Source organism: Gigantopelta aegis, chromosome 1 (assembly GCF_016097555.1).
Source record: "Gigantopelta aegis isolate Gae_Host chromosome 1, Gae_host_genome, whole genome shotgun sequence".
In the NCBI taxonomy this organism is placed as follows: domain Eukaryota; kingdom Metazoa; phylum Mollusca; class Gastropoda; order Neomphalida; family Peltospiridae; genus Gigantopelta; species Gigantopelta aegis.
In genome coordinates this window covers 24,638,825-24,662,667 of record NC_054699.1, presented here as the reverse complement: position 1 = coordinate 24,662,667, position 23,843 = coordinate 24,638,825, and the positions used below count along the sequence as shown (strand labels likewise).

At 37.3% G+C, this 23,843-nt stretch overlaps 1 protein-coding gene across 1 annotated transcript in view; it reads left to right on the top strand.

The window, feature by feature from the left end:
- Positions 1-23,843, top strand: part of LOC121372638 (serine/arginine repetitive matrix protein 2-like) — a 24,672-nt gene extending 829 nt beyond the window's left edge. The window contains exons 2-15 of the mRNA XM_041499082.1: positions 3,999-4,172; positions 6,121-6,233; positions 7,294-7,370; positions 8,375-8,497; positions 11,114-11,198; positions 11,918-12,012; positions 13,065-13,102; positions 13,936-14,076; positions 15,383-15,454; positions 16,141-16,260; positions 16,620-16,742; positions 17,443-17,557; positions 18,649-18,731; positions 19,371-23,843. Coding sequence (XP_041355016.1) covers positions 4,024-4,172; positions 6,121-6,233; positions 7,294-7,370; positions 8,375-8,497; positions 11,114-11,198; positions 11,918-12,012; positions 13,065-13,102; positions 13,936-14,076; positions 15,383-15,454; positions 16,141-16,260; positions 16,620-16,742; positions 17,443-17,557; positions 18,649-18,731; positions 19,371-22,617 — 4,581 coding nt within the window. The 5' untranslated portion in view covers positions 3,999-4,023 and the 3' untranslated portion in view covers positions 22,618-23,843. The remainder of the gene's footprint in view (positions 1-3,998; positions 4,173-6,120; positions 6,234-7,293; positions 7,371-8,374; positions 8,498-11,113; positions 11,199-11,917; positions 12,013-13,064; positions 13,103-13,935; positions 14,077-15,382; positions 15,455-16,140; positions 16,261-16,619; positions 16,743-17,442; positions 17,558-18,648; positions 18,732-19,370) is intronic.

The window sequence follows — 23,843 nt, the reverse complement described above, 5'->3', positions numbered from 1 at the left end:
TAACTGCTGCACAAGGCGGAATCGCCCAGTGCGCGATCACGTGGTCTACGTCTCGAAATAGATCGCTGAGCTTTGCAATTGTTGCGACGGAGTGTCACGAAGCGTAGCTGAATGTGGGTGCTGTCGGGTTTCTTTCTGTAGTAAGTGTATTAGTGATTAATATGTGGATTTTTTTGTATCACTTAACTCGAAAATGATTGATGTAAAGGTATTTGACGTCAAACATAGGATTGTTGTGGTATTAGAGCGGGACTCGTTGCCTACTGTTTGGTAGTCAGGAATTGCCAAAAAAAGACATAGGTTGGTCTCTGACTGTAATGAGAGCGTGTTTATGTCCAAATGTCCGTCTAGCTCTCTTACAGTCGGAGTACTCGGGCTAGGTATCAAGATGAACCTCGAGCGCAAGGTACACATGCGCTCGGGTAAAATATCCGTTCGCACCCCCCCCCCCCCCACCCCCACCCCCAACAATATTTGTTAGAATTAGTGTAAGGTTAGGGTTAGTTATAATATATATCCTGGCGTCATATGTTTTCCATACCATAAGCAAAAAATTAAAATATAATAAAAACAATACTTCGTACATGCAATACTACTTTACCTTTCTCAAGTCACATTAGTTTATTGTGAAAAACAGTAATAATTTCCCATGAACACCAAATTTTCCTCCCAAAACACTAGCTGCTAAGTCGTACAGGTGTTTCTGCTATATTTTCACAAACGTCATATGACATATGTTTTCGATAGTTTCATTGGCTGTCTATTTTTGTCCTTTTTATGGCAGTGAAGGGTCTATACTCCATGCAATAATTTATATCAAAATCTTCTTTTGAAAATAAAATCATATAATGTTTGTAAGTTGTAAAAAATATTGAATAATCTTCAGACCAATAGACAGTGTTCACTTAAAACATATTTACATTATGTTTTCGTCATAGGCTAATGTCTAATCCTCTTGTTATACATATCAACAACACCTAAATTCAGACTGTCACCGTAAGTACTCTGACAGAGATACAAAACTATATATTTAAAAAAAATCTAATTCAACCAAACCACCTTTATTTGTAGTAAATGCACATGTAAATATGCCCCCACCAGAAATTACCGAAATGATCTTTGCTGTGAATGACATAAGAGGTAACCCAACCAGCCTTCCATAAATTTTATTGTTCAGTGTAATGATCACGTGGTATATTGTCGAACTTTGGCAGGTCAGTTGTCGGTGTTGCTGACAATAACTTTGCAGGGATTTGTGATACCTGGATTTCGCTATGTGAGGCAGTTCATTAGTACCAAAATATTGTATTACGAAAAACTGATAACATGCACACTATTTATGGTATTATAATTAAAACATAAAGTTGGCAGCTTGACTTGAAGCATTTTTAATATTGTGAAGTAAAAGACACTTCGTTGTTTATGTTTAGGCTGATAGTGACGTAATATCTCGCATAATCTCGCGATACATGCAGTTACAAACAAAGTATCGAAAACATGTCGATCGAAATTGTATGACGGTACGATACAATACCTTTTAAAACATTTTGTTCTATAAAAGCAACATAATTTTTATATTTTGTAATCCAGTATCACTATATTTTGCCTTTGAAAAATTAAACATTTTAACTATTCTGTGTAAAATCTCCTCCACAAGGGTGCTTTTGTTGGTGCTTTTGGTAGAAATATAGCACAGAAGACACAATGAGGCATTATGGGACTAAAGGTTCGTTTTATTCCGTAGATGCTCGGTTTATTACGTCAAAATATACCCTATGAGATTTATAAGTATTAAAATGCAGTCTCACTTGTTGATCCACTGCATGGCCGAGTGGATACAGTGCTCAGCTACAGTCCTGATGGTCTGGAGTTCGAATCCAGACCATATCACTACATGGTTTGTAGTGTTTAATACAATGTCCACTTGATATCGCTAATCCAATACCCCAAAGAGGGAGGTGCGGGTGGAAATCTTTCTGGGGGGTGGTGGGGGATTTGAGAGCTAGACAAATGTTTGAACGGTTATGATCATCAGATCAGTGATGATCATAGTGCACAGGGCATGCTCTCTGCCGTCAAAGATATGATTAGTCCAAAAGGACGTAGAAAGTGTGGTTCTTTCTACGTCCGAATATTGTTACATACCCTATATATAGCTGGAATTCAAAACTTGTGGCACCATGTTTCAACTGTTTCTCAACCGAAATAGTGTAACAAATGGACACACAAAAGATGAATGTACAACCTACCGTACTCGCGAAATCCTGATTGAAGTACTTGCATCATTATTAACAAAATAAATCTTCCAACGACAACATAAAAAAAATTGCCGCCATTTTAAATTTGCTAAATAGAGGGCGCCCTGCACTAAGATATTGTAACTGTACAGCGAAAACACGGAATGACTGCCTACCACCATGTACACAAATTAAGATTCCCGCTCTTATTCATACAACAATAACCCTCTTTGACATTGAATACATTTATCATTTTAGGTTTCGCTGTTAACAAATATTTGGCCTGTTCATTACTAATAAACGCACTACAGGAAGAAACCCGTCGGCACCTACGTATTTAACTAGAACATTATTGTAGCAACCTCTATTGAGTGTCCACCTAAAAAAGTAACTTTTTATCACTTTCATGGATGGCCATTGAAGACAGATTTGATTGTATTACTGAACATTAGCATGAAAAATAGAGATATTTCGTATTCCTATTGCGCATCTGCATGAAGAGTAATGTCCCTTGCCGAATTAGACTGTATCCAGGCTAATTATAACTTGGGTGGCATAATTGACAGTTGTCATGAGCATTGTGAGAAGCGTCATAGGAGATGTGAATCTCTGGCGACTAACGTACATATTTCTTATCAGATGATATAATGGCTGCGAAAAATGGTCTACTAAAGTTTACATTGGAATGGTTTTAAGACCAAAAGCAGTGAAACATTAACTTAGACAAACTCTCTGGAGCTACCTGTCAAGGCTTTTAACAACACAAAATTAAAAGATTCATACTGTAACAATAAAATGACATTAATTGGAATGTATTTGCTACTTTTAACAATTAGAATTAGTTATATTCACACAGATTTCTGGAGATGTTTAATTCTTCACATGTATCCGTATTTAATATTTGATAAAATCTGTCTCCCTTTCCCCCTGAAAAACCAACAAAATCACGGCCTAACATAGACCTTTTTCACAGTTCTATTTTTCACTTGTCATTTCATTAAAAAAGACAGTCATATAAGTACTAATCAGTGTTACATGTATGTCTATCTACAAATTATTATTTATTTATTTATTATTTTTATTATATTTATTTATTTGTTTTATTTACTTTTCACTATCATTTATATCCGACACATACAACTTCATTTGAAATATCTGGTATTTACGAAGTTTTAAAATATATATATATTTTTTTTTTTTTTTTTTTTTTTTTCTTCTTGTATTTACATGTACTTTTCACTATCATTTATATGAGACACATACAAGTTCATTTGAAATGTTTGATTCTTACGAAGTTTTAAAACATATATAGAGGTTATTACCAGAGTGTGTTTCGGTATCGGCAATATCAGTTATTAGGAATACAAATTGTATTATGCGAGCCTCAGTTAGTGTCCACGGGTTGCTCCACTACTCATACATGCACAGTCGAATGTGACAGACCTCTAATATCATAAACCAAAAATTAAGGTAAAATAATACAATATATAGATGTGTTCATAGTAGTTTGATCTGAAATATATATTACAGTGAAACCCCTGTAAACTGGACACACTTGGGACCAAGATAAATGTCCGGTTTTAAGAGGGATCTGGTTTACAGAGGTCGAGTTCTGTTCTGGTTTTTAAAAAGGGACTCTGTGAAATGTCCGGTTTTGAGGGAATTCCGGTTTACAGAGGGTTCGGTCTTGAGAGATTTCACTGTATTAATACATTTGTTACAGTTGCACTGATTGGATGAGATGAAAAATCTTTGTTGCAGCTGACACGATTGGAAGACGCCGGCCATGGATTTGCAGCTGATTAGCCAGGCCATACAGTTTCATGGTCCCAGTTTGGTTCAGAACCTGAAGACGGAGATTCGGGAACAACTTATCAGTACTTTGCCATCCGACATCGAGAAACACCGCATATTTCACAGGTCTCCAGAGATAGAGTGAGTACAGTGAATTTGTACATGAAACAGCGAGTTGACAAGCAGTCTATAGTCAATGCTAGCTCTGCCACTCCCTAAATTCGCCCAGTTGCAGATTTTGACTACAGTTGCCGAATTTTATTTTAATTTGGCGAAAAAAAATTGTGTTATAATTTATATTTTGTTGGAGAATAGCTCTAGGTTTTGCATTTTTAAGATAATTTGGCAAAAAATGTTGTGTTATAATTTATATTTTGTTGGAGAATAGCTCTAGGTTTTGCATTTTTAAGATAATTTGGCAAAAAATGTTGTGTTATAATTTATATTTTGTTGGAGAATAGCTCTAGGTTTTGCATTTTAAAGATAATTTGGCGAAAAAATGTTGTGTTATAATTTATATTTTGTTGGAGGTTTTACATTTTTAAGATAATTTGGCGAAAAATGTTGTGTTATAATTTATATTTTGTTGGAGAATAGCTCTAGGTTTTGCATTTTTAAGATAATTTGGCAAAAAATGTTGTGTTATAATTTATATTTTGTTGGAGAATAGCTCTAGGTTTTGCATTTTTAAGATAATTTGGCAAAAAATGTTGTGTTATAATTTATATTTTGTTGGAGAATAGCTCTAGGTTTTGCATTTTAAAGATAATTTGGCGAAAAAATGTTGTGTTATAATTTATATTTTGTTGGAGGTTTTACATTTTTAAGATAATTTGGCGAAAAATGTTGTGTTATAATTTATATTTTGTTGGAGAATAGCTCTAGGTTTTGCATTTTTAAGATAATTTGGCAAAAAAATGTTTTCTGATCACCCAGAGGTAGCCCTGATAGTTGATTTGTTAAAGGGATTGTCCTGACGTTTTATTTTAGTCCTAACAAGATTCTTTGTTTGTTCCACCCAACAAAAAATATCTTCTGATTGCAGTGAGGTGTATAATAATTTTTGTAAGCATGAAAAGTAGATGGCGGTAGTGGCAGCTGTAGTATTTATTTACAGAATTTATTTTTAAAATTGTTTTAAATGACATGTAAAAATTATTTATTGGTGTGCAATTTAACACCGTAGAAATATAATGCATAATGAACATGGTGACATCTGTTCGTGATTGCCTGACATACATGTAATTGTTGTATTGGGGTGGGATTTAGCTCAGTCGGTTGAGTGCTCGCATGAAGTGCTTGCGTTGCCCGATCGAACCACCTTGATGAATCCATTCAACTGATTGGTTTTTTCCCCCTGTTCCAACCAGTGCACCACAGGCCGTGGTATGTGCTTTCCTGTCTGTGGGAAAGTGCATATAAAAGATCCCTTGCTGCATTTGGAAAAAATATAGTGGGTTTCCTCTGAATTACCAAATGTTTGACATCCAATAGCCGATGATTAATAAGTCAATGTGTTCTAGTGGTGTTGTTAAACAAAACAAACTTTAACTAAGTTTCATTAGAATACGATTGGTGAGAGAAAAAAGGATGTGTATTTGACTATATCTTGAGTGCAGTGAGGCGTATAATTGTAAGCAAAAAAAAGAGAAAGAAATGTTTGATTTAACGATGCACTCAACACATTTTATTTACGGTTATATGGCATCAGACATATTGTTAAGGACCACACAGATATTGAGAGAGGAAACCTGCTGTCACCACTTCATGGGCTACTATTTTCGATTAGCAGCAAGGCATCTTTTATATGCAGCATCCCACAGACAGGGTAGTACATACCACGGCCTTTGATATACCAGTTGTGGTGCACTGGATGGAACGAGAAATAGCCCAATGGGCCCACCGACGGGGATCGATCCCAGACCGACCGTGTATCGAGCGAACACTTTACCACTGGGCTACGTCCTGCCCCAATTGTAAGCAAGAAAAGGCACATATGTAGTTATAGTATTTTTCAGGTGTAATGAACATAATGACATCAGTTTCCTATACCCTGACATACAGGTCATTGTTGTGCTATATCTTTTAGAGATGATGATTTTCTCAATCGAGTCGTTCACTTCATCAGCAAGAAGGCTGACATTCTCTACCAGCCTGTTGACGATGATGTCCATGCTGAAGCTGACTCGGCAGATTTTGAAGGTACAGTAAAACCCATCTAAACCGGACACCCAGGATACCAAGTAAAAGGTCTGGTTTATAGGGGTGTCCTGTATAAAGAGGTTCTGGTCTGGACTAATATTTTAAAAAGTCTAGATTTTGAGGGAATTCAGGTTTACTAATGGTCTGGTTTTTAGGGATTTCATTGCATATATATATTATATATTGGTGTTTTCCCTAGCTTGTTTTAGCATGGTGTAGCACCATGCCTCAATAGTCTAACACCATCTTGCCTTAATCAGCACTATGCTGCCCTGAGATTAAAGAAGCCTTTTTCAGTAATTTATTCAAAAATTGCCTTTATAAAACACCCAAAAAGGTATTATTAATTAATAAAATATGCCTTTTATATCTTTTGCCATTCATTTATTAAAGTAAGCACATAAATTACATTAATGTTTGTTTTAATTAAAGAAAATTGTATTTTTAATGAAAAACAAGTGCCCCGAAAATGGTGAAAATGCCCCAAAAGTGTTTGGTTTACCATGCCAGGCTAATTTCTAGGGAATCACTATATATATATTTTTATATTTGATATTAAGTAACATTGTTAATGTAGTTGGTCCTTGTTTATTATGTTTTACATGTGCATTAACAATTACCCAACTCTCTTAAACTTGGTAAAATATTCAGACTTCATAGCATATTAATTATATTTTTATGGGAGGAGCTAAACATGGCTCCGCCTATTTTTGGTGACCAGCCTCCTACTTCAAAGATGAACATCCTGTGTTGGGGTGAACATGTGCATATCAAACAAAAATTTACCTAAAAAACAACCCATGAAATAGTAAGGTTCCTAAACAGGGTTCATGCACGGGTCATCAAAATCCTTTTATAATTCATAGACTTAGTTTGGTACCCTGCTAGGCATAAATGTGTGTCACGAAAACATACCTACAGAAGGATAAGTCCTAGAAAAAGATATAGTACATATAAACGCATGTACTCTTGTCATGTTTACATTTAACCAAGTTCATTTATCAGCATTTACATTGTAGTATCTTGGTTATTCAGCTTTCGATTACTTTTTTATTTTCAGACAAATATGCCATCATGCCGGCCTTGGAATCATTTATGGGAGTGGATCCCGACATCTGTAAAGAGCATTTCTTCAGTGTGAGAAAATATTTTCGTATATGTTGGTTGGGTGCGATCGAACTTGTTGAACTTGTCACAGAAACATTTGGACATTTAGGGCCGAATTTACAAAACCTGTTTTTGACTTACACGAATGTAACTGCATGTATTTTTATATGCTTTTACATCCATATGTGTTTAAAAAACACAGCCTTTATAAATTTGGCCCATAAAACTGTACATATTTTATTTCATATATTTTTTTTCGAAATAATGTAAATTTTGTCAGTCATACATGTATATGAGGGGTGAGATATAGCCCAGTGGTAGAGCACTCGCTTGACGCATGGTCGGTGTAGGATCCATACCTGTCTGTGGGCCATGGGCTATTTCTTGTTCCAGCCAGTTCACCATGACTGGTATATCAATGGCTGTAGTATGTGCTGTTCTGTCTGTGGGATGGTGCATATAAAAGATCCCTTGCTACTAATGGAAAAATGTAGCAGGTTTCCGCTCTAAGACTGTATGCCAGAATTACCATGTGTTTGACATCCAATAGCCGATGATTAATAAATCAATGTGCTCTAGTGGTGTCATTAAACAAAACAAACTTCTTTTTTTATATATGCTTTTACACCAAAGTATGTTTAAAAACCACATACCCATAAAATTATACATTTGGCAATTTAGAGCCAAATTTACAAAGCCTGTTTTTGACTTGCAAGAATGTAGCTACATGTATTTTCATATGCTTTTATATCCATGTGTTTAAAAACCACAGGTTTCATAAATTCGACCCATAAAATTATACATTTGGACATTTAAGGCTGAATTTACAAAACCTGTTTTTCACTTACACGTATGTAACTACATCTAATTTTATATGCTTTTACACTTATAAGTGTTTAAAAACCACAGGCTTCATAAATTCGGCCCATAATATTATACATATTTTATTACATATTTTTTTTTTTTTTTTTTTTTGAAATAATGTAAAGTTTGTCTTTCATATATGTGATTGTGGTTTTACTTGTGTATTTCAGAGTCTGGAGAAGCGTGACGTGGTGATTGGCGTGGTGACGTCTCTCATGGAGAGCGGACTCGTTGTTCAGCTCCTGTGTCTCGATGACAACAAGGCGCGGGCTATTCACGATATCAAAATAACGGTAATCACTGTCATACCATCTGTAAAATTTGACATAAAATTTTTTAATACTGTAAAATCATTTATTTTCGCGGGTACTTAATTTTCGCGCAAAAACATTTAGCGCGAAATTTACAACCCCGTGAAAAATTAATCTATTCTAATTTGATCACCAAATTGTTACTAGACGACCTGATTATAGAAATGTACAATTCCCAAACGTTCAAAAGAACACAGATGTGGACACAGCTATATATGGTGTGTAACAAAATAAACAAAACAAAATCATTTTCAATTAATTTATTACAAAACAAACGATGCATGTAATACAGTGATTGAGGAACAACATACATGGGAAAAGGAATTAAACACTGCTTACTAGTAGGTATTTAAAGTTCTTACGTAAGAATGAAGTTGGTAAAACTTGCCGATCTATTGTTAGTCACTTTATGTCAATCAGCAAGAATGCCGGCTTTGCGAAAACCATTCATTATCAGATTCTTTTTCTTTGACACAATCTCACACACTTCAATTAGCCACTGTGCATGAATTGGTTTAACAATGCTGGTTTTTATGTCAACATTCACACTTTTAACACTGTCCTCATTTTCAGACTCTTCCTCGTTTTCATCCAAATTTTTTCCAACTTCACTTGCGTACCACACATGAAAGCACCGTTTCAATTCATCTTTGAAAATTCTGTTGACACTTAAATCCAATGGCTGAAGCTGATCCGTACAACAAGCAGGAATGTACACAATCAAAATGTTTTTATTTGTTAACAGTTCGCTTATTTTCTCCGTTCTGTGAGCTTTGTAAACGTCAAAAAGACACGAGGCTTTTTGATCACGTGGCAGGCCAAGTTCTTTTCGGGTCGAGGTCACATATGGGTCAATGACGTTCTCAATAAAGTGGAGCATGCTCGATTCGTTACTCCAATGTGTTTCTGTGTGAGTAACGTCCCAATCGTCAGGAAAGTTTATATTTGGATGGCACCGGTCTGTTTTCCCCGTATAGATTACCTGTGGTGGTAACATCTCTCCACTCTTAGTGATTGCTAGCAAAGCCGTAATTTGACGTTTGTCGTCGATGCCCGATATCGTCACCTGTTTTGCACCTCGTTGTTCCATTGTCCAATCGCCCTGGGAATGAGTGAAACTCCAGTCTGGTCCCAGTTGATTATCAACTTGTCAGGAATAGAATTTTTACTCACGGCATCGGACACACGTTTAAGAAACACCTTCTTAATCTCCTCGAAATCACAAGGGAGTTTTTTCACGTCTTTTGTCCCTTTACGTTTAACAAACCCCATCCGACGCAGCAATGATCTAGCCCAAGGAACAGTTAACTCTACGTCACCTCCGAATTCTTTTAACATGGATTTGTGTCTTTTCTGTAGAATTCCATCTGCTGCCGCCAAAACCATTCTAACATTTATTACTCCTGCCAATCATGTCTTTTTAATCCAGAGTTTTACTTCTTCTTCTTTATCTCCTAACTTTGGTCGTTGCCCTCGCTGTGCTTTAACCAGTTGACGTGGCATAGCACCTGTGCACGTCTGCTCTTTTAAGAAAGCCTTTTTCATGCTTCTTACGGTTGACTCGGAGAGTTTTTTGTTCAGTTCAGTTGAAAACGTTCTTCATGACTCCATTTTCAATAGCATAGACAGCTATTTTTGCCCGTACGTTTTCATCATAATTTTGATATTCACCACGCTTTCTCTTTTTTGGATTTTCTTCTGACGTCAGCTTGTCGACTGACGTGTTTGCTGCGACTATCGTTTCTGCCTCGTTTTCAGTCTTGCTTTCACGTGGATTTGGCAAGCCGGGCATTTTAGGTTGGGGTGAATTTTTTAACCACGAGAGTAAAGACATTTTGGATGGTAGTGATTTACAAACGATCTACGCTTCTATATATAACGACTAAACACAAGCAGCCATTTATTTAATCTTAAAGAGGCCCTTTACCTGTGAAACCCTAATCGTTTGATCTGGTAGAAAGCCTACACGATCAAACGATTGTTTTTGGATTGTTAATTTTTAATTTTTTTGGTTTAATCAGGGATGTGCGAAATATTAATTCCACGAACATGGCTAATTTCTTTTAGCGCGAAAATTACACCCCTCGAAAATAAATGATTTTACAATAGTTATATTTAATACAGTTTTCAGAAACTACCAGAAATGTTGTTAAATGCCCCTTTTTGTCTCGTTTTTACGAAGTAAAAAGGCGAAATATAGGTATTACTTTGTTGATGACAGCAAGTGCGTCAACTTTAATGTTAAAGGTTTGTGTTTAGATCACTTTTTCACAAATGTTTAAGTTCTTCGTCAATGAAACTTGCTTTCCAGTTTATCACAGTGCATAACTCCACGGAATTCTTCTTAAAAGTGTTGTTTTTGTCAACCCCCCCTCCCACCCTCAAATCTCCTCCAATTATTTTAGGCTAGTGTAGGTACAGCCCTGATTTGTAATATTTTAGTTAAAATGCTTTTGCTTTCTAGCAGAATCATACTGGCATGGTTTGCCAATTTTTAAAATACCAGTTACATCTGTTCATTGTAACAGTTATAACCAGTCTTGATACAACAGTGACTCGTAAAATATTTATAATATTACTGTTTTAATTTGTTCCCAGGCATTTTGTCCTGTTAAGGAACTTCCAAGACTTATACCAGGCGAGAGCGCAATTAACGGCTACCACGTGAAAGACATTGTTCGGGGTAAGAATCGATTTAGAACCTGTTTTTCTTTGCTTTATACATTTTTTTTAAATTTATATATTGTATATAAAATCATTTGGAAAACCTTTGTGTCCAGGCTTAAACAGCTTAATGTTTAATAACTATATAACATTTTATGTTTTATTAGTCCAGTACTGGGCTAACCAAAGAGAACTACAGGACTAACTTAACACAGCCACTGGCGGCTTCTACAGTCATTGAGATATAAATTGGCATAGTTTGGGGGCACGGGACGGGACGTAGCCCAGTGGTAAATCGCTTGCTTGATGCACGGTCGGTGTGGGATTGATCCCTGTCAGTGGGACCATTGGACTATTTTTCGTTCCAGCCAGTGCACCTCAACTGGTATATCAAAGGCTGTGGTATGTGCTGTCCTGTTAGTGAGATGGTGCATATAAAAGATCCCTTGCTACTAATCTTTCAAATTTAGCGGGTTTCCTCTATGACTGTCAAAATTACCATATGATTGACATCCAATAACCGATGATTAATAAATCAGTGTGCTTTAGTAGTGTCATTGAGCATAAAAAACTTAGGTTGGGGGCATCACTGATGGCAGTTTTGTGCGGCTGAATAAAAATAACTATCATTGGTAAAGCTCCTCAATGCCATCAAAATGTATATTCCTGGTGTACATTATCTGCCAGTATTTAACATTTGTTGTTGGTGTAGTCACTAATATAACTGTCTTATTTCAGCTGCTGTACTTAATGTGAATCAAGAAACGAAAAGAATTATTATTTCCCTGCAGGACAAAATCTTCTCGTCGGAGGATGCCGTTGTGCCCAAACTGGTAAGCAAATAAATTTATTTACAGAATGATCAGACTTCACACCTCAGCAGAGGCGGATCTAAAGGGGGGGGAGGGGCCAGGGGCTCGGGGCCCCCTTACATTTTGTGAGTTATAATTTTATTATATATTAATTTAAATTTTTTTTACGATCCCTCACCAAACCTCCCCCAAAGTTCCCTTGGCATTCCGCCTCATGTCATTGATGGCCCCCCTAAATGGATTTTCTGGATCCACCACTGCTCAGTTTTACATGACTGAAAGCAGTGAATTCAACGGTAATTGCACAGTATTCTTTGTGTGTAGGTCGAGTTAAATTTAGTGTATGTATAAAGCTTGTCAGACAGAAATGTAATAATACTACAGATGTCTACATGCCAAAGTTTGTTTTTATTTTGGCTTCAATTTTATATGCAAGATTGTTCCATTTTTATGCCAGTTGAGCAACTTCCAATTTTCACATGACATTGTGTGCCTCATGTTTGTTAAACTAAAGTTAGCCATCATCAATAAGTATGAGATGTTTAACATCTTATGTGTATAAGTCTATACTATATGTATTTATATTTATAACATTGTGCTCTCAGTCACTAGAGGAAGTAATGCTGAAAAGTTGATATTTTTATGGAAGACATGATTATTTCACTGTCAGTGACCTCCCTTGACAAAATAATGCTATTGTTGGTTACACATTTGCCCAGTAGACTTGATGTATTTTCATTGTAGTGATGTCAGTTATTAAAATGACTTCATTGCGAAGAAAGGTAAAATGATTTCACAGATTAAATTTTTTGTGTTCAAATAGACATAATAACAAATAAAATAATTTTATTTGTCATAAAACAAATATTAAAGTACTACTGCAAATAATAATTATTATAATTATAATTATAGTTATGTAGAATAATGTACATTATATGAATGAAATGGTACAATCCAAATATATATCAAATATGATTTACTTCCCATGTGTCCTTCAATGAGGTTGTATTTTAAGAAAATTAACCATTGTCAGAGCCATTGACTTATTTTAACATTTATGCTTATTGTTTTAGGGGCTTATTAGTGAAGATGACTTTCCTGTTTATTACAAGTAAGTTTATTTTTATTTAATAGGGACAGGAATTTGTGCATGTATATTCAAGGTGAAAAGACTTGGGGTTTTGGAGGGTTTTCTTTTCAGTTTTAATATATTGTTTTTTGTTACAGTAGAAGATATTCTCTGTCTACACACACAAAAAAACCCCATTAAAGGACTTCCTATCATGCTGTTGAATCCACCAGTGGACCTTTTTCAGAGAAACATCACTTTACAGCCAAATGAATTTCATTAATATAATTGAATATTGGTTTTCCTTGATTGTTGTGAGAATTAGGTCACAGTTTCGTCTGATAGATGCTGAATATAGCTGAATTGTAAAACACTTAGCTGAATTTTGTATTAAGTCATGACATTCATTGTCCTCGAGAGGGACTTATTGGTACTGGTCCTGTGTTAATCATTCCCCCATTACTGGTATGCCAGATAATATAGTGTGTGCTCTCCCACTACATTTTTCTATTGGCTTGATGCGCATCGGTTTAGGATCGATCCATGTCGGTGAGCCCATTGGTCTGTTTCTCATCCTAGCCAGTGCACCACGACTGGTATATCAAAGGCCGTGGTATGTGCTATCCTGTCTGTAGGATAGTATTATAAAAGATCCCTTGCTGCTAATGGAAAAATGTAGTAGGTTTCCTTTCTAAGACTAAATGTCAAAATTACCAAATGTTTGTCCTCCAATAGCTGATGATTAATAAATCAATGTGGTCTAGTGGTGTCGTTAATGAAAAGAAACTTTAAAACAGCAGCTATGATTAACCAATATTCTGAGTCTTTAAAAAAACAACCCAAAACTTTCCTTTTCCTCTGTGTTTGTGTTACAGGAGAACTCTGCATGTGCGAGGTCTGGCGTTTGAAGAGTTACTGCACTCCATCGCCGGCTTCAACAATTCGGGAAACGTTTCATTCCTCGTACACCTCCACTCGTTGAAAGAAGAGTCGTCGTTGATGCGCGGATTACACAGGTAATAATATCTTTATAACTAGGGGGCGGGAGTTAGCTCAGTCGGTTGAGTGCTCGCTTAAGGTGAAAAATTAACATTTACCGACCAGCGGTATGTTACTTCTTTATTATTTACGATTGAATAATAGTGATAAAATGTAATTGGGGGGGGGGGGTGTGTGTGTGTTATTGTGCAACGTAATGTTAATAAAGTATGCAACCAGTCATTGCCGTTTTATTTTAACATATATGTATTACTAAAGACCCCAAAGTAAAATATGACATGGTCACAAAATGTTACACGAGCGAGAGGGGTATTAAAACTGCAAGATTTTGCGTTACGTATTGTTAAATGGACACAAAGATCAACAGAGGACTATTCAATGTTAGCGTAATGCAGTATCAGACATTGGCTTTTACCCCAATTTTTAACGACCATAATTAATTTGCAATAAGACTACGGCGACCCGATGTAAATGTATTTGAATATTTGATTTGCTGTCCATTAGCTGGCGGTCAAGCCTAAATAAATAATATCAAGTAATAATGCAAACTTTTAAAAACATGTCCGTAGCTTGTGAAAGAACACCCCGGCCTAATAGGACTATTTTTATTAATATAGGTTCACTGCAGGACCCATCAAATTAATGTTTTTGGCCAATAAAAAAAAAGTAACAGGGTTTGGGTTGGGAGAAATACATGTTTAAAGTGGACTACAATTGTCATGTAAAACACTACCATTTTGAATGGTGATATAATCATGGCACTGACATCCGCCATCTAAACCCCCAACCAGGGCAATGCCCTGTACCTTGAAATTTCAGTCACAACATTTTACTTTTGTTAACAGCCATGATGACATTATTAAGTAGTTGATAGTGTGCATTGAGTTTAAGTAATAATTAGTATTTTCTGGCAGTACTGAAATGAATGTGGCCAAGGTTTAACAATGCTTGACTGGTTGCATCAAACGGCGCGACATGCGTCGATGTACAGTCTGACACCAAAGTGAAAACACTGTCCGACGTTCCTATGACATGGTGCCAAGTGAGCTATGACAATAAACAAGTCGGGATCTTGACATCTGTAGTGCGAGTTAGTTTTTCAAATTGGATTAGGTCCAGAATATTATGACGACTTCGACTTCGACTTTTCACTACTGTTAATAACTCAGCTCGTTTTGCTGGCAAGTTTAGTGCCTGTGAGTAGTGATGCACTGTGTTATGGACCTATATGTTTTGAGGTTTAATTAATAAACCTCAACTTGTATCATGTATTTTGTTTATTTATATGTAAAAAAAAAACCCACGTTTCACTTTATGTTTTAGTCTGCATGTCCCTGAGAAAGAATATGCTGAGAATCTTCGGAAATGGCAATCACAGAAAATGGCCCACAGCAGGTAATTAACATTCATGCACTGTTAAGTTGGTTAAAGGTTAACTTTATAATAAAGTAAATTTAAAACCAGGAAAACAAATGTTTTGCCAAGTTGTAGTGAAATACTCATTTGCAGTAAAAGTTTCTAAAATTTATTGAAAATCCTTCATTGCAATTGCTTTTTGGCTCAAAGGAAAAAATGACTGTAAATTAACTCCCTTGAATAATTATGTAATTAAAAAGTTAAAGTTTGTTTTGTGTAGCAACACCACTATAGAACATTGATTTATTAGGTCCTAATCTAGAATTGAAAAAGTGGGAGGAGTGGAAAAATGCATATAAAAGATTCCTTGTTGCTGCTAATGGATAGATCAATGTAGCAAGTTTCCTCTAAATTACCAAATATTTGACATAAATTAGCTGATAATGAATTAATCAGTGTGCTCTAGTGGTGTCATTAAACAAAACAAGCTTTATTTTAACACTCTGTCTCAATGAAGTGTTGAAATGACCGTAATATTTTTTTGACGGGAAGTCACCATAGCTATCTGGGCTGTCTGTTCAGGACAGTGAGTTGATTTGTTAGTGAGAGAGAAGATGATGTAGTGGTCTTATACCAACCCACTTGAGTCGTTAAAACTCACTACTCGCTTAATCACGACACCACTGAGGTCGATGTTAAACAGAGTTTCCTTCTCATTTGTTCAGTGTTGCTCAGGGAGTGTTAATGTTCAAGAAAGGGAGACAACTGGAGGCTATGCAGCATCTCAACAAGGCTCTTCAGATAGATGAGAAGAACGTTGAAGCGTTGGTGGCCAGAGGAGCACTGTAAGTTACCAGGGCTTCTAGATTATGGTAGCCCCACTCCCATGGCTAGTGATATTCAATGTCGGGCTAGTAAATAACTACTATTGCCATGCCTGATGGCTAGTGAATTTTTGTGTGTCAAATGTTGCAGTTAAGTCTATTTTAAAAATATGAATATCCTGTCCCCTACCCCACCCCCATCCCCCAATGCTAGTGTTTTTAAGCTATATCTCTCTCTTTAGGTGACATCCAATTTTTTATTTATTTTTTTTAAAATTGTATTAACTTAAAGTAAAGTTTTAATTGTCGCTAATACATTTTTTAAATCACCGATTCCTTGGGTAGTGGATTTTATAGAAAGGCATATATCATTTTATCAGATACGCCAACAACGAGAGTTACTCACGAGCCATTGAAGATTTTGAAGAAGCTCTGTTGGTGAATTCTCGACATGTGAATGCCAGAAAATATCTGTATGAGACGCTGGTGGTCAAAGGAAAAGTGTGAGTACTTCCGGTCATGAGAATAGCTTTATTCACATGGGTGTGACAGATTTTTATTACTGTACAAATAACTCGGTGGGTGTTAAGTCTCCCTGTGATATATCAAAATAGAAGCATATAAACTATAGTTTCAATAAACTGGCAGGGTTTCATTGCAGTGTTTCTGCCAGAGGGTAAAATGGGTATGGCGCCATACCCAAAACATTTTGAAGATTGTTTTATTTTTAAAGTTAACCTTTTGACAAAAGTAATTACTCTTTATCATTACTGTATAATTTTCTTAACCCTAACCCATTTTCTTTCTGGGAGAGTTGATTGTGGTGGTATTCAGTCCCATAGGGTCATACCCAAAACGTTCTTTCTGGCAGAAACACTGCATTGCTATTTTGTTTATGGTGATCTGCCTTGAAAAAGACAAATAATCCTTTAAGGCAGTCACACAGCATCATGCTGTTGTAGGTCTGACTGCTGCTATGAATGTTGTGGGTGGATTCACATGTGGGTTTCTAATAGTGATGTTCCAAGTAGTGATTATTTGAATTAATTGGTGTGGGAAATATCTATTGTAATTATTTGTACACAGGGTTTCTGCCAAGTTTCTGTTTCAAATGAGGTTTTAAGTTTTACATGTTGGGTCCTGCTGCTGAATAATGTGCTGAGGTGTCTGTAAACAAAACATTCCTTTCCTTGATGTGTTTAGAGACGAGGAGACGGGCGACCTGGAGGACGCCGAGGAGATGTACAGAAAGGCGGTCCTACTCACCCCGCAGAGACCTGACGCTAAAGAAGCTCTGGAATCACTCACTGTCAAACAGGTTTGTTACGGATCTCTATATTAATCTGGGGCGGGATGTAGCCCAGTGGTAAAGCACTCACTTGTTGCATGGTTGGTTTGTGGTCAGTCCCTGTCGGTGGGCCCATCAGGCTATTTCTCTTTCCAGCCAGTTCTTCACGACTAGTATATCAAAGGCTGTGGTATGTACTGTCCTGTCTGTGGTATGGTGCATGTAAAGATCTTTTGCTACTGATGGAAAAATGTAGCGGGTTTCCTCTATAAGACCGTATGTCAGAATTACCAAATGTTTGACATCCAATAGCCGATGATTAATAAATCAATGTGCTCTAGTGGTGTCATTAAACAAAACAAACTCTTTAGCTTGGTCAGTCGAGTGCTTCCCTGAGATGCTTTCGTAGTGGAATCGAAGCACCTTGTTGTATCCATTCTCTGATTCTGATAAGAGATCCCTTACTACTAAAGAAAAAGTGTAGCAGATGCTCAAGAAGCTTTACAATCGTTCGCTATAAAACAGGTTTTTTCTCTTGTCAATCCAGGGGCGGAATCTAGCTCAGTCGGTAGAGCGCTCGTCCGACATGCTTTTGTTGTGGAATCGTAGCTCCTTGTTAGATCCATTCTCTGATTCAGATTGGGGTTTTTCCTTCCCAGCCAGTGCTCCTTGACTGCTGTATCATAGCTTTAAAGCCATGGTATGTGCTGTCCTGTCTGTGGGAATATGCATATAAAAGATCCCTTGTTATTAATTAGAAAAATGTAGTAGCTTTCCTTTGGAGACTCATTTTGACCAGTGCACCACAACTGGTGGGAATAAAGACTGGTATGTACTATCTTGTCTGGGATTCTTCATATAAAAGATCCCTTGCTGCTAATTGAAAAGGGTAGCCCATGGAGTGGTAGCAGCAGGTTTCCTTTCTAATTATCTTTGTAGTTCTTAATCTTGACATATAAACATTTATTGAGTGTGTAATTAAAATTTACTGAAAAGCATTTCTGATTTTATCCTCTGGCGACTGTCCTAATTACGAAATATTTGACATCCAATAGCCGATGCTTAATAAATCAATGTGCTCTGATGGTGCCATTACACATACCTTTCTGTATTTTTTTCAGCACCGATTAAAGGCAAAGAAATCGGCATGTAGGGACAGCTCCAGGAAAAGAAGTTCATCACCTAACAGAACACAGAAGTCTAGGTAATGTTTTCATCATCAATCCATGCTGCACTTGTAGGGCAGGACTTAACTCACTTGGTAGAGCATTTGTTTAAGGTGCATTGATGGAGCATTGCATCGATTGCCCATTTGGTACTTAGATGTTTTTCATTCCCATTGCAGGTTTCTTCTCTCTCCAACTTTCTTTTGAGCATATGCTGGACACTAAAATAGCCATGGTTAAAACATGTGCTGAGGTGGTATTATGCAAACATTCCTTTCTTTTCCATGTTGCACATATAAAAGACGTTTTCACAGGGTTCATATGGGTAATGTAATTACGGAATATGACCCTATTTCCCCCCACCCCACTCCCCAAAGTAAAATAACAAGGAAAGTTGGTTAATTCACAAATAAACACTAATATTAGTAATGATAGCAGAAAATCTTTGAATATCCTGAAAAAAAGGTCCTGGAAAATGTGATGGATAACAAATATTAAAAATCAATCTGTTTTTTGTAGAAGCTCAAAATCAAATTTATATGAAAAAAAAAAAAAAGTTAAGTATCTTGAAAACTTGGTTGATTATTTTTTAAAAAAAGAGAGAAAAAAGATAATAAAACTTGATAATTTCTAACTGTTGTTAAAATGATTAACGTTTTTGTTTTTTAAATTTTCAGTCGTGGCAGTCAGAAACGAAAACGTTCTCCAGATTCCGTCTCTCCACCGTACAAACGCCGTCACCAGAGTCCCGACAGGCTGTCACACGGCTTGGATGACAGAATCAGTCACAGAAAGGACAGAATGAAAGAACACCACTGGAACATTGAGGCACCCAGAGCACACAGGAGAGACGACGTAGATCATGATGCAGAACAGCGGCGAAGGAACGAAGATGTATCATCAGAAAAACCAAGAAGAAGAGAGGGGGATGATTATTCTGAAAAACAGAGAGGAAAAAAAGAAGGTGATAAATATTCAAGAAAACTGCAAGGAAAAGATGAAGATGATTACTATGTAGAAAAAACAAGAAAAAAATCTCTGGCACCCAGCTATGAGCACTGGTATGAAAAAGATGACGATAGACGAACTCAGAGGCAGCATATTCCATTTCTTGAACGGAACGTCAATTCCCCAGACCGTGGTAAAAGGTTGCCAAGTTCATCGCCCAAAAGTGAAAGGATGTCATCAAGAAAATCTTCTGATTTTGATGTTGGTAGGAAAAATGATGAATCTCGCCTCAGTAAGAGTAAGAGTCCATTCGATGTAGACGAATATCTGTATGGAGATTTGAATGTGAAGGAAGAGCAGAATCTGGAGGAGAAGTGGTTGTCTAAGTATGATGTGAATAGCTCGCCGCAGTCTCGTCTGAGGGAAAGAGACTGGCGTCGTGATTCCGTGAACCAGTCCCCACCAAGATCACATGTCGAAGACACTTCATGGCACACAGGAGAAAGCACACGAGAGGTGTCTGAAAGAAACGCCAAGTCACCCGAATCTTCTAAGCATCAGTGGAAATACACAATGCACAATACAAATAAGTCTCTATCAGAATTGCCAAAAAGGAAAAACCCTGATGACTCGCCTATCGGGGAAAATTATTCTGGAATCCTGCAGATAGAATCAAAACGTAGTGACCACCGTGACTCTTATGGAAGCAAAAGTCCTGAGAAGTCTAAACACAGTCAGTTCGAAAGAAATGGAAGAAAAATATTTGCAGTTGATAGTCCATTTCATGGAAAAGACAGGAGGTATGAGCAGGATATACAGAAAAAGAATTACGACTTTAGTAGCTATGCTGATGCAGGTAGCTACAGAGATGATTCAAATTCTGAAAGGCTAAGAAAAATCGGAAGCTATACAGTTGGAGAGAGTTCCAATTCTGAACAGGGTAGACATGAAGAATGTGGTAGACACAGAGCCAGTCCAGATTCTGAAAAGGACAGGCATGATGGAAGGTACAGATACAGAGAGAGTCCACATTCTGAGAGGGAAAGATGCAAAAGTTACAAATATAGAGACGGCCCTCATTCTGAAAGGGGAACACATGAAAGAAAGGACAAATATCAAAACAGTCCACGTACTGTAAAAGAAAGCGATAGGTGTAGAGAGAGTCCAGGTCCACAAAAAGGCAGGGTTCAAGATCTTAGAAAGACTGACAAAAGTGAGTCACCTGATTCTCGGATTTTGCACACGGATACAATGGGAGAAGATGATGAAAGACTAGGTTCTCAGCAGAGGAGAGGTGAATGGAGTGAACCACGTCGTTTCAGATTATTACCCGTGGAAAGTACAGCGAAAGTGTCAAAGAGGGAGCTGGATGATCTTAGTCAGTCCGTAATGGCTATCCATCAAAAATATGATGTTCAGACTGTACAACGTACGTTTAATCGAGCACTAAGAGAAAGAGTTGATGATGGCACCTCAACGTGCCGTATGAATCTAGATCATGTGGATAACAAGTCTGCAAAAAGCAGTCAGTCGGATCCACATGAGAGTTATCCAGAGCTGGTTTTGCCTCTGAGGCCTTCATTCACAGTCCCTTCTAAGTGGGATTCTCCTGTTGATGCTGCACATGCTCAAGAACAAATCTCATGGACGAAGCGTTCTGGAAATAAAGCTTGGGACAATATCCAAGTTGAAGTTCGTCCTGAGAAAGCCCTTGACAGAGAAAAGGATTTATACCAGAATAGAAGGAAAGCTACAGATTCGAGAGTGGGATGCAAAGATGGTATGAAGCATTCCAAATCCTCCAGCTCCAGTAGTAGTAGTTCATCATCCAGCAGCAGCAGCTCCAGTTCTTCCTCGAGTTCATCATCTGACTCAGAATCGTCATCATCTCCTGCCAGAGATATCAAAAATCGGCAGGCTTTTACTAGAAGAAGTAAAGAGTCTGCTGACAAACCGAAAAGTAAGAGTCCAGAAGCAGACAGTGAATCGAGATATATCGCAGGTCAGAAACACAGAATCCACCTTGATGAAAACAGAAAGAGCAATCTCCCCGATTTAATCCAAAGTGCAAAGAAGCCATTTGACTACAGAAGTGGAAAGCAGTTTGTGGGTAAAGACGAGATAAAGGATGCCAAAAGTGGATACAGGCAGAGAATGGATTTCAGAGACAGGTATGCTGATGATTATAGCTCAGATGAAGGAGCTGGTGAGAGAGTTCACAAAGAAGAAATTGATGTCAGAAGCAGAAGTCGTGAGAATCAAAGCAGACGGCATTCTGAAGGAACAAAAAGATCTAAAGATGGAGAACGAAGTGCATCGAAGTATAGCAGTCAGAGCAGGTCAAGAGAGAGCGGTCATGATGGAAGTTACAGCAAACCGAGAACTCGGAGTAGATCCAGACATAGGAGTCACAATAGATCTAAAAACAGGGCTCATAGTAGATCCAAAGAAAGGAGCTATAGTAGATCTAACAACAAAGGTCGTAGTGGATCTAAGGACAGGAGTTCTAGTAGGTCTAAAGAGAGAACACAAAGTGGATCCACATTTAAGAGTCCTAGTAGTACTGATAACAGTAAAAAACCTATAAAATGCTTCAATGAACACATCAGCTATGGAAGGAATGTTTTTGTATCATCCAGCGGAGGAAGAGTCCATGGAAGTGAGTCCAGTAGAAGAGATAGTTCTGGTCGAGCAGTAAAGGGCAAAAGGAGATCCTCTTCTTCCTCCTCCTCCTCCTCCTCATCACCATCACCACGTCCATCATCCTCACAGCCAAAGAAAATGAAAAGCCTTGCCACAAGTACTATCGGCAAGTCTGATTTTAAATCTAGTGAAGTTCAAGGGGAGAAAAATGTTGTAGTCGGAGGAGTGGAAAGAAGCAAAGCGACGTTAGACGAGTACGAGAACTTCCTGTCCACTCTAAAGCAGAACAAGAAACAACAGTGGATTGCTGAGGGCAAACTAAAGACAAGCTGAACAGTTAATGAAAGTCTGTACGATAAGGCCTGGCGCTTATAAAACCTTTAGAGTCTAGACTCGAGACTAATAGTCTTGAGACTCTTAATAGACTCTTGAGACAATAATGTCATATACGCCATAAAACCGTAAATAAAAAGTGTTGAGTGCGTCGTTAAATAAAACATTTCCTTCCTTCATTTGAGATCGAGTCTGCACTCTAAAGGTTTTATAAGCACAGACCAAAGTGCATAGCGAGCCAAATTTACGAATTTCATTTTCATTTTTCATACCAACTGATTTTTGTGCTTATATCCAATTAAGGTTCTAGCACACTGTCCTGGGCACACACCTCAGCTATCTAGGTTGTCTGTCCAGGACAGTGGGTTAGTTGTTAGTGAGAGAGAAGAGGGTGAGAGCCGGTACCGGGCTGCGAACCCTGTACCTACCAGCTTTATGTCCGATGGCTTAACCATGATGCCACTGAATTGTGATCATTGTGCTAAATGTTTTGCTCTGGCGCATAGCAAGCTAAATTTACGAATTGTGCATTACGTGTCTTTTGTTTTCCAATAAAGGTGCATTTAAGTTCCTTTTTTTAATAAAAAGAGTAATAAAAGGACCACGGAGTTAACTCCCTTGAATAGTGTTGTAATTCTTGCAATTTTCTGACTGCAGCTGTATAGTGTATGTACTGAAAATAATTTAGAATGACTACGTCAACCTTGTTTTCGAATAAAGTTTGTAATACTTGGCGTAGCACTTGCGTGAAAGGAAAAGTAGGAGTAATCAACTATTTGACCGCTGAAGGTTCAAGCACGTCTATCTTGGGCGCATCGTCCGAATGAATGAATGTTTAACGACATCCCAGCACGAAAAACACATCGGCCACTGGGTGTCAAACTATGGTAAATCGCATCGTCCGAACACTCGGCGAATGTATCAAAGACCGGGGTGGGTGTAGGAGAAACAATATTTACTCGTTATTGGGAATACAGAATATACAGGAGAGTAAATTAAAACCCAGTATCTCACGTCAGTTGTACATTTTTGTACAGCGTGTTTAACGATTGAAATTTTGACAACGGAAACAACATTATTTTCAGCTTTTTTTTGTTTTTTTGTTGTTGTTTTTTTGGTGGGGGGGGGGGATGGAGGAGGGTGTGCTCATCCCGATTTCTTGCTTGTGATTGTAAATGGTAACAATGTCTTGATTTCATGACAGTATTAAAGTAATTCTCATTGTT